The sequence below is a fragment of the Musca autumnalis genome, unplaced genomic scaffold (assembly GCF_047663935.1).
Source record: "Musca autumnalis isolate F117 unplaced genomic scaffold, ASM4766393v1 scaffold_1, whole genome shotgun sequence".
NCBI lineage: Eukaryota > Metazoa > Arthropoda > Insecta > Diptera > Muscidae > Musca > Musca autumnalis.
Window position 1 is genome coordinate 1,286,339 of NW_027411644.1, and position 17,297 is coordinate 1,303,635.

Genomic DNA, 17,297 nt, shown 5'->3' on the forward strand with positions numbered 1-17,297 from the left:
GTGCATTCATTGATATGAGACAAGTCGCACGTGTCCCTTCTGGTATGTTAGTGGAACAATAACAACAATATATATTTTTAATTATTCCATGTGAAATTCGAATTATTTCATTTGTAAAAAGACAACCAACTTTTGCAACTTTCCATCACACAGTCCCAGATCTGTTACCAACAATAACAAAATCATATCAATCTACAAATTTATTTGTATCGGGTAATTTTTACTCAACAAACTCCACAATGTTCTGCCTACAAGTGCATGATAGAAGCATTCCCAGCTCAATAATCGTTTGTGACGCATCCTAAATTATGAAACAGTAGTTAGTTGGCTTTGCTACTCAATTGTACGTTTGAATGTTTGTTTACAGACTTATTAACAAGAATGTTCTAAAATGCACATCACGTATTTGTCATTCCAATTTGTTAATTTACACACATCTGTTTCATATGCATAATTTGTACATACCCAGCAAACCAAATGTCTGATGTCCGACACGTCTGAACAATTTCGGAAGCAACGTCGTTCAGATTTCGTTCCGATTTCTAAACGATTTTTCGGATAGGAAATAGTTCAGATTTTGTACCGATTTCGTTCCGATTTCGGAAAGAAATTTCCTTTCCGAATTTCCCAAGGATTTTCTTCAGATTTCGTTACGAAATCGGACCGAAATCGATCCGATGTCGCTAAGACATTTCGTTCCGAAATTATGTCAACCACTTCATACAACTTTCGTTAAGATATCGTTACGATTTCGGATCAAATATCGGACGTATCGTCCGAATTTTGTTCCGATTTCGTTACGATGTCGGTACGATTGGTTTGCTGGGTATTTACGTATTCGGAAGAATTCCGTCATTTCAACGGAGAATATTTAGTGGGAAATATTATGTGTGTTCCCGTACCTTTTTAATGGTAAAATTAGTCAAAGATCGAAGTGTGAAAAATGAGATACATATCGTCATACATGTCGAGAAAAAGTTAAGTAGCCTATTGATTTTGGTGATGCTCGGATAATATTCAGAAGTCGGAATGGACAAAAAACTTATTTGGGGAAAAATTCAACATTTTATTTCAAAGCGAATATCTCCGCTTCTATATGGGGTATATCAAAAGCTAATGAAAGTAAAAAATATCACCTTTGCAACGATGTAACGTCCCAGCAAACCAATCGTACCGATATCGTAACGAAATCGGAACAAATTTCGGACGTTACGTCCGATATCTGATCCGAAATCGTAACGATATCTTAACGAAAGTTGTATGAAGTGGTTGACATAATTTCGGAACGAAATGTCGGAGCGAAATCGGATCGATTTCGGTCAGAATTCGCAACGAAATCGGAATAAAATCCTTGGGAAATTCGGAATTCGAATTTCGTCCTCCGAATTTTCGTACAGATTTCTGAACGATTTCGGAATAATGTCGTATGAAAATCGGAGGTACTTTCCGAACTTTCGTAAAGATTTCTGAACAATTTTGGAATAATTTCGTATGATTATCGAAGGAAAAAATTTTTCTCTCATGCCTCTTCTTTATTGATAAATTTTCTTTGTTATGTTTTTTATTGGAAGTTTATAATTTCAAAGATATCTAATGATTTTCATTGTTGTTATCATTTTGTAATTATAGTAGAACAATGTAAACTTTGTGTACAAATATGTTGAGTCTATCAGCACTAGCTTGAATTATTATATGTTGCATTTATATTTAAAATATTTAAAAAATGTATATGCGAATTTTATAGCCAACCATTTTGTTTTTCGACAACAAACTAAAATGTTGCTTGTTAGATATATACAAAAGGTGGTTGTCGTGCGAAGTGAAATTTGTTTCCGACATATCGATCCGAATTCGTAACGAAATCGGAAGAAAAACATTAGCAAATTCGAAGGGAAATTTACTTCCGACATTTTCTCCGAAATCGGAACGAAGTCTGAACAAATTCCCCTACGAAAAATCGTATATAAATCGATACGAAATCTGAACGATTTTGCTTCCGAAATTGTTTCGATATGTCGGACATCCGACATTTGGTTTGCTGGGGTAGTATGTCGTAGGTGGTCAAACAAAGAAGATATTGCAATAGCACCTAATAGAACCCAACTTTTCATTTTTGACATTTTAATACTAATGACGAATATCACAGCTTTGGTTGGGGACATTCCAAAAACAAAGTAGGTTAGCGTAGGTGGCCAAATAACGGAGATATCGCAATAGTCGGTAGTGCAACCCATTTTTCCATTTTTTTTGTAATCACGAAATTTTGGGGGTTAATGGGGGTCCTACAGAGGAAGAAGCCTATTGATTTTGGTAAGGGTCGGATAATATTTAGGGGTCGGAATGGGCAAAAATCTTATTTGGCGAAAAAGTCAACATTTTATTTCAAAGCGAATATCTCCGCTTCTATATGGGGTATATAGTAACCAAAACCTGGCAAGGAAAGTAGAAAATATCACCTTTACAACGATATGAAGCAGGTTGTCATAGGTGGTCAAACAACAGAGATATCGCAATAGTCGGTAATGCCTCCTTTTTTCCATTTTTCGTGCAATCACACTACAGGTCGAAATTTTGATCGGATCCTCACGAAATTTTGGGGGTTGATGGGGGTCTCACAGAGAAAGAAGCCTATTGATGGTTGGCGTACATAAACATTTCCATTTTTATTCGAGTTGTACTGACGATGTACTTAAATGCGTTTCAACAAAATTAACCTGTATTAATGAAGACATTCAGAGCAAAGGCGCTAAGCTATCCCAATTTTAATATTTTGAATTTTACCAGTAAAAATCTTATGCACAGGGGTAGTGGTGAAGGGTATCACATAGCCGGCCCAGACCCGACTATAGCCTTGGCTCACTTATTTTATAATAAAATGGAATGAATGTAATTTAGGCATTAGTAGGCAAAAGTTCATTCATTCTCACTACAGGAAATAACTCTAATACACATACAACTTTATTCAAAAAGTACTGGAACGGAAAAATGGAAAAAAAACTTAAAAAAAAAACTGGAACAAATGTCAATGCCGGCCTACCAGCCAATCTGAAGACTGCAATCATGATACTATTTTTACACGCTTAAATTTGTCGTGTAAAAAGTTTTAAAGAGAGGGCCATTCAGAGCCATTTTTGTTTAATGAGAGCCCAGCAAAAAAGTTTGGAAGTAGTGCAATGCAGAGTTATGATTTCAATACATCTTTCGACGCAGTCTTTCTTTCGACGGAGTTATGAAAATGCACTGCGCTCGATACATTTTGGAAGCACTCGCTTAAAGATCCCTAGTCAAGCAAGCCAATTTTTTGATCCCTACAGTCGCAGTCTTTTTTCTGAACACAAGAAAGAGTGTTAAAATTCTAAGAATTTGTTTTATAAAAAATAAAGAAATGCAAACTAAAGTTATGAACATTGCTGTAATTCACGAGACGCAAAGTATTTTTGAAGTGGAGTTGCAGTTTTTTGGAAATCTGAACTGAAGTAGGAGGAAAAATGAAAAACCATTTGGATGATGAAGCAGTATCAATTTCGATGTCATAAAAAGCAGAGTAGAGGAAGTAATCTTAGTTACGATCAAATTTAATGGAGAGTTTTTATAATTTGTGTTAATGTAATAAAGTTAATATTCTTGTTTTACACGTATAAGCAATGTATGTTATTTATTTTGGGATATTTGCAATGCCTTGCATTTTATAACAACTTTAGACTGCATTTAAATTCAAATCCAAAACACTACATCAAAGGCTGTGATTTGGATCGAAAATGGAGTGCATCCTAGCTGTGTGCCGTGGAAGCAAAATGGCTGCGCGCTCTCTTGTAAAATTCATAGGTGAATTCATAGGAAAAGATGTACTCCAGCGGCAATTGTTCTAGTGGTTTAACTGCATCCGCGGATGCAAACTTTTTGTTGGGAAGTGAACATTTTACAACTTATTTGTGTACGGGAACGGTTTTTCGGGTAAAATGGTAAAAATTGTAAAAACTTTTTAGTTCTGGAACAAAGCTATAGTTGTGTTCCTTTACCCTGCGTTTACACATGACAGGACAGTTGAGTACATGTATTGATTGTCAAAAACCCAAAACTTGCCTGTGTGACGTAGGCGTCCAGACAACTGCAAAAACAGTTGTAAAATTATGAATGAAAATCATCGATTTCTTTTATTTTCCGTTCACATATTTTGTTTTTATTCATATTCTTTTGTTTTCAACACATTTCAATTATTATCTCACACATTTTTAGAAAACATGTCAAAAATTTGTTAAACCTACTGTCTGTGAAAAAATGATGGACAGCTGGGAGACAAACGACAAATATATGTATGTGTTAGTAAATCAGAGTTGTATTTGCAGACAGTCTGTCTTGTGTAAACGCCTAGTTAGTCTTATGCCAGACTATGAAAATTTTCATTAAAAACGTTTTGCCATTTTCTTCCAAATTTTCATTGACGTCTACACACATATGTATATGAAATCATATGAAAATTTTGATATTTTCATTGCTTTGCATTGGCTTGAGAGTTACGAATTTAAACACAAAGAATAATTTCAGATTACAAAACCTTGTGTACAGAGTTTCACTTCCTTCACACCACTCGCCTATAAAATCGTTTTCACGTACATGGAAATTTTCATAGTCTGGCATAATACTTAATTGCCTGAGGTTACCATTTTTAACCTGCAAAGCGTTTCTTAACCCCAAATAGTGGTAAAACTGGTAGCAATTTTTAAGAGAGAGAGAGAGATAACAAAAATTACGTTCTTTTCTACCACAGGCTACCAGACAAATTTCTTCTGGTAAAAAATGGTAGAACTGATTTTTCAACATTTGTTTGACAAAAGAATTAAAGACAGCGAAATAAAAAATGAAGTTTTTGTTTCTTTTTGACATTGTTAGCAGTAGTGCGATTCTCTAACTCATTTTTTGAGTTACAGACAAAAATCGTTAAAATTGAAACACAAAATTATGAATAAAAGTTCAAACAAAAGTTGACAACACACTTGCTATCGGTAGAACTTTACAACTACTTTTTATTCGTCGTTAAATTATCGAAAAATATTATTAATTACCGATGTTATGAGCATTTTAATTTTACCGATTTTTGTCGGTAACTCAAAAATATGTTAGAGAATAGCATTGCAGATCTACCAGTTTTCGTTCCTTTAAGCTGGGCACTCACCTATCAGTCTGCCCGACATCATTTGTGATAGTATGTGTAAATTTTCGAAAATTTGAGAATGTATGTGTGACTTATTCAAGACTGATGAAAATCAAAATAGTTTTGAATTCAATGAACCCCCATCAGTCTGGGTGAATTGTGTTTATTTTCAAATTGTCAATAAACAATTTTGAAGGACAGAAAATAATGTTGGTGTAGGAAGACAAAAAACGTAGAATTCATTCATTTTTAGAGGAGAAATTCAAGATTTTTAGACTTGACTGATGGTTCGTGCTACATACTTGTCAGTCACACATACAGAAAGGGTTCATCGGACTGAAGCACAGTGTTGCCGCTTCCATACAAATGTGGACAAAAATAGAAGGCGTTGACCTAGGTTGATGAATTTTTGCACAAGTACTTATGAGGGCACAGGAAAATATCAACTTTGGTCCATATAGGGGCTATATCCAAATCTGAACCGATTTTTGCCAAAAACGATGAAACTACTCAGGAGCCTAAGAAAATATCACATATTAAATTTGAAGTCCATTCGATTAAAATTGACCGAGTTATAGCAAAATCGGGAAAATATATATATAGGGGCTATATCTGAATCTGAACCGATTGTTCTAAAAATCGGTGTAGCTACTCAGGGGCCTAAGAAAATAACACATACTAAATTTGAAGGCTATTCGATCAAAATTGAACGAGTTGTAGACAAATCGGGAAAATATATATATGGGGGCTATAAAAAATCTGAACAGGCATTTCTCAGAAGGTTGCAGGGATGGGCAGAATGTTTTTACACATTTTGATTTGGAAGAGATGTCCAATTAACGGAAAGCAGGAGCCAAGGTGGCAATCAAAAGATCTGCTCTTGATAACGGTACATTGCCCGTGTGCAGATAATTTCAACTTTTTGTACTAAAACGTTATATTTATAGTCCACTCATCAAATCCCCATCCAAAACTTTTAGTATTATCAACAATTTTTTCAGAAAATGTTAATTTAAATGTCGTCTAATTTTCATATGATTATCGCCTTAGATCACCTGCGAAATATTTTTCATATTTATAGAGCTATAACTTCATTATAGATGCACATATCGACAAAGTTCTTTCAGATTCCTTGTATCGGATGTGTTTACTGTAAGAAAAAAACATAAACATATGTAAAAGTTAACATCACATTTTTTGATTTTTGTCCACGCGGCAACACTGTGTGACGGCACAGACTGACATATGAATGGGGGCCTTTACTTTTGTGGTAAAACTGGTCATGAGGGAGCAATTTTGACAGTTTTCTCTTTTACCACTTTTACCGTTAAACAAGTGAGCAAAGGCTACAGTCGGGACGGGGCCGACTATGTGATACCCTACACCACTACCCCTGTCCATAAGCTGGTAAACATATTTTTGGGGCATATTGTCCGACCTTCATCAAACCCAATATGCGTCTTCCTCTCTGGGACCCCCATTAGCTACCGGAAGGAGTGGACCGATATAGCCCATCTTCGAACTTAAACTAAGTTTAGACAAAATATTACGAAAGCCAAATTTTGGACCAAATCGGTTGATCCGTTCGAGAGTTATCGTGCGCTTCAGCCAGACAGACGGACGGACATTGCTCAATCGACTCCAAATTGTCTGAAACACATTTCGTCCAAACATACTTGGGGTCTAAAACCATTATTTCGATGAGGCACATTTTGCCCGTATGAAAGTGTATATACCCTCGTTAGCATAAATGCTGAGGGTATAAAAAATGCCAATTTTTTATATATGCCATCGTAAAGGCAATTTTTCAGCCTACAAAATTATTTTTTGAATTGTTAAAAAATCTCAACTCGTTTCGAAGTTATGGTTTTTGTAAATAATAGGCCTGTTCGAAAACTTTGCAAGTAAAAAGTATTTGCAAGTTCTTGCAACTACTTGCAAGTACTTCTCATTTCTCTTTAACTGAACAAGTTTATTATTGTAAAAGTTTGTACAAATTTTCGGGTTATCGAACAGACCTAATGTATTACCTAATATATACTCTTTATTCGAAAGTACCCCGTTCGATAGAATTGACGCTTATCTTTATAGTGATTGAAAATTTCCACCAAATATTCAAAGAAAAGTTTTCATAGAACATCCGCTGTACAGTGATGTTGTCATAATATATAATACAATTGTTCCACAAACATCCCATAAGGGACAAGGGAGACTTCTCTCATATCAATTAGTGCACCCCGATTCATATTAGCTCAATGATATGGGACCTACAGTTTATCGCCGAGTCCGAACAGCGTGTCTAAGACTTTTGTGGAGAAGTTTTACATGTCTGAAATACTCATGAAATGTCGCCAACATTACTGAGGCGTATTTTGCCACTGTTGAAAAATTTTTTGATGTTGCCTGGCCGGGGAATCGAACCCCACGACTTTATGTGTGCCTATTAAGCCCATTATTTTCTAACTTGGCATTCAAACTTGTGTTTTAGATATTTAGATGTTCTGTACCCACATTATTTTGCCATGGGCGTAGCTGCCCCCCCCCACTCTATATCCTAAAAAATTTTAGGGGGGGGGGGGTTGGGGAAGCTGCACCCCCCTAGATCCTACAAAAAATTCTAGAAAATTAAACTGTGATACAAAAGTTGAAAAAAAATGTTCAATGGTTCTCCACCATAATATGGAGGGTATATTAAGTTTGTTTTTCTTTTTATAACGCATTGAAATAAAATATTGAGTCAATCCACCATGCATCTCCGTCTGCGGTAATTACATTAGCATCCACAAAAATTTAAATGGAATGCTGAAACTTTCGCACACTGCTTTTGCAGGCAGTTCAAGTCCGAGTTTGAGCTGTGTCGGTCCATGTTTTTGTATAGTCCCTATATAAGGGTACCGTCCGATTTGAGGTATTTTGACGGTTTTAGCCACATTTTTAGAACGAATTAGGAATAATTTGCATTCAGGCTTACTAGTGGTCAAAAATGTTTCGATATAGGCTTTATATAACAATGCCGTCCGTATCGAGCGCATCACCAATTCGGTCCAAAATTTGACAATATGTCGCAATACGTTGTTAAAAGTTCGTTTAAGTTCGAATATGGGTCATATCGGTCTACTTTTTCACTAAAATGGCACGCGCGATGGTCTTGAATGGAGCAACCGATTTGCTCGCAACTTTGGATCTCCTAATATTTGGTCAACATTTAGTTTAACTTCGAAAATGGTCCATATCCGTCATCTTCTTAGGTCACCTCCCCACAAAAGTTCAACATTTTTGTTTAAGTTCAGTTGCTTTTTTGTTTAAGTCTCAGTTTCCAAACTGGGATATGCCGATGCATTCCTTCAGGTACCTCCGCAGCTTAAGCTTTAATCCAAATATATTTCTGCAAGTTCATACTTCCAAAAAGGGCTACAAAATGGGAAAACCTTCTAAATATGTATGTATAAAATTATTGGGGAAAAGAAGTATTCGATTATATTGTTCATAGATGAAAGTTTCAACTCACACAGGCTGAGTTATATCTCTGTCGGCAAAGTTATACTTTTTACTTGTTAAAATAACACATTCATATCTTTTCTAACTAATCTAAACGTTGGATGCATACATACTTTTTTTCCTTGTAATAGTACGTTTATATATAGCCGGATTTAACAAACCCACTGGGTTTCAAATGCCATTTCCTTTGCGTAAACGTCAAATAAATCCTCATTAAGAAGGTTAACCCTGCAAAAGGCTATAATATAAACATGGTCTAAGTAAATAAAAAAAACTTTTTTTCGAAACGAGGGCTGACTGATAACTATCTGGCCTAACAATGAAAACGCGAATTTTTACCATGAAAAATAGTTTTTTTGGTTTCTTAAGTAAACCAATTGTTAAATTCCTTTTTCCACTCCCATTTAGATACCTCCAAAACATGTTTTTTGAACGTTTTAATAGCAACTTCTGGCTACGAATACGTTGACCTCGCCTTTTTTCTTGATACCTATGCTGGAATCAAATAATGACACTCGATACCCAGTCAGTTCTGTACGGCGAATGACCCATTAATTCCACGTTTTGTCCGGTCAAACAGGCGCCGGTTTGAATCGATGTGTGAGAGCTCGCATTGTCATGATGAAGAATGATTTGTCTTCTCTTGTTCGTTTTTCGAATTTCTCAGGAGACTTCTGGCAAACAAATTGTAGTGTACCACTCAGAATTAACCGTCCTACATTTTTGAAGCCAAATAGTCGCCACACTGTCAGTTTTGCTGAAAAAGAAGGCGAACATTTGATTCGAAGTGATTTTTACATAAACAACTTTCGTTGGATTTGACTCGCTTTCGAAGACCAAAACGGTCGAATCTGTTTTGGGCTCCTAAGAATAGATCCAAGATCCGTCGTCTGCACACGATCGTTTTTATTCACGATTTCTTTGCACCAATGCACGAGAAAAATCTATTTTTGCGGCCAGGTGAGCCAAGGTTTTAGCTACATTATCCCACCGAAATGACAATCACTTGGTATTTCGTCTCCCTTGGGGGTATAAAACATTTCTGCAGGAAATTATCGACATAGGCCCACGTTCTAATACAGCTACCATAGCACGGTACCTTCCAAATTTCGTTTTTTTGGAGTTTTAGTCTCATTATCTCAGCGAAATAACTACAATATGGCATTTATGGGTAGTTTACACGGTATGTTTTTTACATATGAGTTGTCACTTTGCATATACATTTTGTATGGGAGAAGTGACAACTCATATGTAAAAACATACCGTGTAAAGTACTTATTAGTCTTCATACTTACTTACTTACTTAGCTGGCCCATTACAGAACATTTGTTCTATAGGCCGAACTAAGAAGAGATCTCCATTCCTCTCTATTTGTTGCTTTGCTCTCTGGAATACCGCGCCTTTTCATCTCAACATCCACTTGTTTGCGCCATCTATTCCTTGGCCTGCCAATTCTGCGTGCACCGCCATGTGGCATGTATTCATACGCCTTTTTAGCGGGTTCATCATCGCTCATTCTTATGATATGGCCTAGCCAACGCAATCGCTGCATCTCGATACGTTTAACAATATTCATGTCGTTGTATAGCGGATACAGCTCGTGGTTCATGCGACGTCGATATTCACCGTCAACGCAGATTGGTCCGTAGATCTTTCGAAGAATTTTTCTCTCAAACACACCAAGCACTGCCATGTCTGCTTGCGCAAGTACCCAGGCTTCGGAGCCATACATCAGCACGGGTAGTATCAGTGTTTTGTAGAGCGTTATTTTTGTTTGACGAGATGTGGCTTTGTTTTTAAACTGCTTACTTAATCCAAAGTAGCATCTGTTGGCCAATACAATTCTTCTTTTTATTTCACAACTGATGTCGTTTGTTGTGTTGACGGAGGTGCCGAGGTAGACGAAGTCTTTTACTACCTCAATATTATAGGAACCAACTTCCACAGTCGGTCCGAGCTCAATGGACGCATTGCGCGTCGACACCATCAACTTGGTCTTCTCACCGTTTACCGCCAGACCCACTTTAGCAGATTCTCCTTCGACCTTTATAAAGGTATCAGTTACTTCTTTTACTGATCGACCCATGATGTCTATATCATCAGCATAAGCAAGTAACATGTGACTATTGGTGTAGATTGTGCCACTTCTTTTGACGTTTGCCTCTCGTATAACCTTTTCTAGCAGGATGTTGAAGAGGTCACACGAAAGGCTGTCTCCTTGTCTGAAACCTCTTTTGGTACCAAACTCTTCGGAGAGGTTCTTTCCTATTTTAACTGAGGACCTCGTGTCAGTTAAAGTCATTTTACAAAGCCGGATGAGCTTTGCGGGAATACCAAATTCAGACATGGCTTGGAATACCTTTGAGCGCAGCGGACTGTCGAAGGCTGCTTTATAATCGACAAAAAGGTGGTAGGTGTCGATCTGCATCTCTTGGGTCTTCTCCAGGATTTGCCGCAGGGTAAATATCTGGTCAATGGTGGACTTGCCAGGTCTAAAGCCGCATTGGTATGGTCCAATAATCTCGTTGACCATTGGCTTTAGTCGTTCGCACAATATCCCTGACACGATCTTGTAGGCAATAGGGAGTAGACTTATGCCCCTATAGTTAGAGCATACAGTCTTATCTCCCTTCTTGTGGACGGGGCACAGGATACTCAGGTTCCAATCGTCGGGTACTCGTTCTTCCTGCCAGATGGTGCTAACTAGCTGATGAATACACCTTATCAGCGTGTCGCCTCCGGTTTTGAACAGCTCGGCTGGTAAGCCATCGGCCCCTGCTGCCTTATTATTCTTCAGCCGATTTATTGGTGTCTTTACCTCATCTTGGCTGGGCAGTACACATTCAATACCATCTTCTGGGATTGGGACTGTGGTATCTTCGTCTTCTTCGCTGCTATTGGATACCAACAGATTTGAAAAATGTTCTTTCCATATCCTGAGTATACTATCTGTATCAGTTACCAAATTACCTTGCTGGTCTCTACAGGAGGATGTGCCTGTACCAAAGCCATCAGTTTGATGCTTGACTCTTTGGTAGAATTTTCGGACTTCATTCTGGCTCCTGTACATCTCGATTTTTTCACACTCCCGCTTTTCCATCTCTCTCTTTTTCCTGCGGAAAAGACGTTTCTCCTCTCTCCTTTTCTCCCTGTATCTCTCTCGTGCGCTACGCGTTGCTACGGATTGTAAAGTAGCCTTATATGCCGCATTTTTCTCTTCGGTGGCAGCACGACACTCCTCATCATACCATGGATTCCTTGGTGGAGGTCTCTGGTATCCAAGTATGGATTTTGCGGCTGTTTGCATGGAGTGGGCAATGCTTTGCCATTGCGCTGATATGTTATCGGGATGAGGAGGGCTTTGATTAAGCAATTGGGCTAGTTGAGTGGAATATGCTGTGGCTATCTGTTGTGATTGCAGCTTACCGATGTCTAACTTTCGTGTTGTGTCTGCTCGTACTTTGTTTGCTACGTTTAAGCGGGTGCGTACCTTTGCTGCAACAAGGTAGTGGTCCGAATCAATGTTTGCGCCTCGGAACGATCGTACATCCAACACGCTCGATGAATGTCTTCCATCTATCACAACATGATCAATTTGGTTTCTTGTTTTCTGATCTGGAGACAGCCAGGTGCCCTTATGAATATCGAGATGATTAAATCTGGTACTGCTAACTACCATGTTTTTTGCAGCTGCAAAGTCTATCAGTCTCATACCATTGTCAGATGTTTCACTGTGGAGACTGAATTTCCCGACTGTTGGGCCAAAGATATTCTCCTTTCCAATTTTGGCATTAAAATCGCCTAGAATGATTTTAATGTCATGGGCAGGGCAACGGTCATATGTTTCTTCTAAGCACTCGTAAAATATATCTTTGGTCTGTTCGTCCTTTTCTTCAGTGGGAGCATGAGCGCAAATAAAGCTGATGTTGAAGAATTTAGCTTTTATTCGAATTGCAGCAAGTCTTTCATTCACTGGAGTGAAGCTGGATACAAGATGTTTTAGTCTCCGACTAACTACGAATCCACAACCAAACTCATGCTTTACGTCATGGCAGCTATAATACAGTGCGTCACCTTTAGGTGTTGTTGTGACGCCTTTCCCAATCCATCGTATTTCCTGTATGGCAGTAATATCGGTCTTGTACTTTTCAAGTACGTTTGCCAATGCGAAGACTGCACCTTCTCTGTAAAGAGTGCGAACATTCCAGGTGCAGATTCGCAGATCATGGTCCTTAAAACGTTTGCGGGGTTCGTCAACTTTAGAGGGGTTTGTTTTTCTTTTCTTTCGTTTTTTCATAGTAGGCTGTTTTTTCTAGGGGAGGGTTACTAACCCGACGCCCAAACCCAAGTTTTTAACGTTCTTATGGGTGAACGCGCGGCACATGTTAGCTCACTACCTTTAACGGGTGTTAAAGGCAGTTCCCCAGGTGACACCACGGGGAGGTCAGTGTCCACTTGGGATGAAAGAGGGACCAAGATAAATCCTGGGCTTTGCCATGTTAAAACCGGTCAGGACCGTTCCTTGGTATCTTCCATCCCCTACGTCACCCTATTAGTCTTCATGGTGGGTATAAAACATTCCCGTAGAGAATATTTGGTAGAAGTTTTTTATGTAGCCACCATAGATTTTCGGTATTTTCAAGGTTTTTGCGGTATTATTCAACAAAAATGGCTATATTTAGTATTTAGTCTCCCTTGGAGGTATCAAATATTTTAGCAGATAATTGTCGGTATAAATCCACGTTTCCATCCATCTTTTTGTGGGGGCGATGTGACTCCATAAAAAGATACGTACCAATTTTTTGGGGATTTTGAATGTTTTAGCCACATTATTCAACCGAAATGGTTGAAACCTCATTTCAATTTAATTTGTGGTGGTGGGTATAAAAGTTCTGGCCGGTCGAAATTAACGTCGTTTTTACTTGTTAACAAAGTGTTCTTTCATTGATACGTTACTATTTTACATTCCTACATCAGTGATTCATAAAAAATGATTTCAAATTGCTAGTTGGATTTATCTAGACTTTGTTGTATTAAATAACGTGGTTTTGATTGAGCACTGAAGTCAATATTCATGGCGTGTTTCCTGCCCCACTTACTAAATTTGTAAATCTAATAAGAAATCTTAAAACCCTTTATGGGGGAGGTACCCCAACCCCTCCATTTTCAGTATTTTCCCACCTTATGAACATACACACAAAATTTCATCAACATCGGTTTTCCAAAGGATATATTAATTCATTTAGTTAACTGGTTTCCTTTACGATGTCTCCAGATAATAAATAAAATGTTTAATTCACAATATATTATCAAAACAAAAATAATTTCTTCAGATTTTTCAGATTTTTCTTCAGAACCAAAAGTGAGTTCGAGCTTTGTTTTGTATATTTTTTGTAAAATAAGTGCAATTATGCAATTGCAATTATTACAAAAATATTTGCATTTCTAATCCACAAAACACCTCAGAACTATATAAAATATGAACTAGTCATTCCAGTTGTAAATGTTTTGAGCAGTACTGTAGCTCAAACTATTACTTGACATCCAATTCCATTAAACATCTTAAATTTAACATGAATGCATAGCATGGCTCCTTCGTTTCGAAACAAAATAACCTGACCTTGAAGTAGGTCGATAAACTACATTATCAAATGTCATTAACATTTATTATGGCCAGAAATTGGAGCTTAATATGTAAGCATAAATAGGATGATTCCTTTATAACGTGAAATTATATACACATATACATACATGTATGTACACTAAATAACGAGACAGGTTTACAACTGGTTCCGTAACATAATACAAGATTACGCTCAATGATCTTCATATTAATTTAAAGTACCTAGAATTTATGTGATTTTGTATAAAATTCCGTAGCTAAATGTCCTACCATATCATAAAAGTTTATTGTTCTCCAATAGGGTGTATTTATGAGTTAATAAAACACGGTGAGGCAATCGTATGCACATCTGCATTGCACGCTGAATGATCGGGTTCGATTCCCAGGCCAGACAACATACAAGTTTCAATGGTGGCAAATACTCCTTAGTGTAATGTTGGTGACATATCTTGAATAAGACTTCTGTACAAGTGATGCCTCAAGACACGCCCCAAAAGGAAAGAAAGCTCAAGCAAGTTCAACTACCACCATTCCAAAGGCCAGATCATGCTGATGTAATATAACAACACTAAACTAATAAATACCTCGGCCTAAATCCTGAGTCCATTTTAAGAAAAAAGCTCGAAAATGATCCTAAAAATTGGGGAACCAGTACCCTTAGAGTGGACCATGCCGAGCCTTAAGTTTGGAGCTCATTAAAGCTCCAATAAGTGTCTACAGTGGATAAACAACTTATTGTGGAACACTACTTTGGTAGTTCTCCAAGAAACCATAGATTTGGAATTTTTGCATTTCTTTTATTGTCACCCCCAAGTAGTAGATAATTCTTAATTTATAGCTCATTTAGACTAGCCATAAATCCTCAACTGGATTTAATAAATCCAGTACAAATCTCATTGCATTTAGATATACCTTTGGAGGATTTAAATGGCAGTCAGCCACAATTACCAAGGTAGATGCATCAGCTCATCTGATCGAATTTGAAACGTCAAAAGAAGTTGTTGTAAATTGAATTCGTCTCAAAAAACATACGGCAAATTACAAAATTATTGTTTAATATTGAAAATAATAGCACATTATGCTACTAATGCTAACTAATGAGCAAATAATGCATTATTTTATCGCTTACACATCGTAAATATTAGTCTTGTTTTATTAAAATCAACTTTGTATATCAAAGCAAATTTAATTGTTTCGCCTAGTTTGCAACCTTTCGTATTTTCTAGCAACATGTTGCAAAAAACAGAGTTGTATACGAGGATTTATGCCGGATTTAAAATAAATCCACTCAATATGAGGATTTATTTTTGTATGGGAAATCTGGTAGATTATGGCCGGATTTAGCAAATAAAACCTGATAATGCGCTAAATCCGGATAATGAAGTCATGGCCTATTTGTCTACATTTGTTATAAATCGCAACAAACCTTTGTATATTTTAACGTTATATTATTTTGAGGATCAATAGCAAGCAAACCGTATAGTTTTTTATATAAACAAACGAATAATATGAAATTTTTTACAATGTATTGCAAACATTGGTTGTAATACTGTAGCTCGATTGATTAAAAGTCTCACAAATAATTGCCTTCGCTCTAAAAAGGCAAAACTTAAAAATGAAGAGTATTGATTTTTCAGGATTTTGCTTGAAAACGGCAAGTCCTATCGAAATGTTGCTGTTGTTAAAATCATCTACAAGATTAACCTTCATGACTTTTTTCTAGGTTTCACAATTTTTGAGATATGGAAGTTCAAATTCGGACAATACACTGACTTCTTCGCCTCCTTCCTAAAAATGAACTTCCATATCTCAAAAAAATGGTAAGACCTAGGAAATAATGATAAAGGTCAATTTTGTAGAGAATTTTCACAGCTACAATATTTTCTCTAGTCCATCGCAAAATCCTGATTTTTCTCATCTATAAACATTGTTGTTTCAGAATCTGTAAAATCTTCTCAGGTGTAAGCACTTTTAACTTAATGTTATAGTACGGTTACTCTAGAGTTTTTTGCCGGGTTAACCCACTTCATGAGGACTTATTTGACGTTTGCGCTATGTAATTGACATTTGAAACTTAAACCCACTGGGTTAATCCGGTTAAGTGTAACTGGGGTATTATTTAACACCACCGTGACATTTTTTCAAAGTTAAATGTTGCTGAAAAATATTTTGGCTTAATTTTATTTATTTGGAAATTTGTATTCGTGTTGATTTGTTTTATATCACACAATAAAAAACGGCACATATTTAGACAACTATTTGTTTCCACGATATTTCACAATTTTTTTAAAATTTTCACTTTTATTTGAAACAAAAAAAAAATAAAAAAAAATTTGTATTAATTATTGATTTGCTTCAGAATCTGTAATAATTTTTTTCTTTATAAATTGTTTTTTTAGCACTAATTTAGAAAAAGGCTGGAAAATATTTTATATAGCAAAGCACATAACAAAAACCTTGTTTTTTTTCTTTTGTTCTCACAATTTTGCTCGCTTAGGCTTTTGATAGCAAATGGATTAGGATCATGGTAGGTCGGTACACACTATATTTGTATGTTTAAAATGATTTGTCAAAACACTGTCTTCAGTTATCACATTTTTTCTGCACCCATCCTTTTGTGGGATTACATCGTTTATACCTTTTCGCGCCTCGTCATTTTAGAACGTCTGTTTTTAGAACTCGTTTAAATGCGGATTGTGTAATTTTTATTTCATTTACAATTTAACTAGCCTATTTTAAATTCAGAACTGCGAAACGCATGCGTGTGTCTGCTATGAGACCCACTCAACTATTGATTGTTGATGAGAACACTGCTCTAAGATAAAGTCGATCGACAACAACATGATGCTTATTGTGGGGAAGTATCGGCATTTCAACGCTTATACAAACACCGACAGCCCTTACAAATTTATCTGTATTTGTGTTATTCAGTAGATCAATCAATTGGTGTTCGATGACGTTCGCTAAAAATACATACCAAATTCCAGTAAGATTTTCAAGTTCAAGTTACAACACGCTTTAACC

General features: G+C 36.6%; 1 protein-coding gene across 3 annotated transcripts in view; it reads right to left on the minus strand.

The window, feature by feature from the left end:
* LOC141390289 (glucose dehydrogenase [FAD, quinone]) overlaps positions 1-17,095 on the minus strand; it is a 30,534-nt gene extending 13,439 nt beyond the window's left edge. The window contains exon 1 of one of the 3 annotated variants that reach the window (XM_073963201.1): positions 16,912-17,095. In XM_073963201.1, the coding sequence (XP_073819302.1) occupies positions 16,912-16,929 (18 nt within the window). In that variant the 5' untranslated portion in view covers positions 16,930-17,095. Of the gene's footprint in view, positions 1-16,754; positions 16,884-16,911 lie in introns of those variants that run through there. The other 2 variants (XM_073963202.1, XM_073963203.1) reach the window with 2 other exon arrangements.
* Positions 17,096-17,297: the final 202 nt, after the last annotated feature.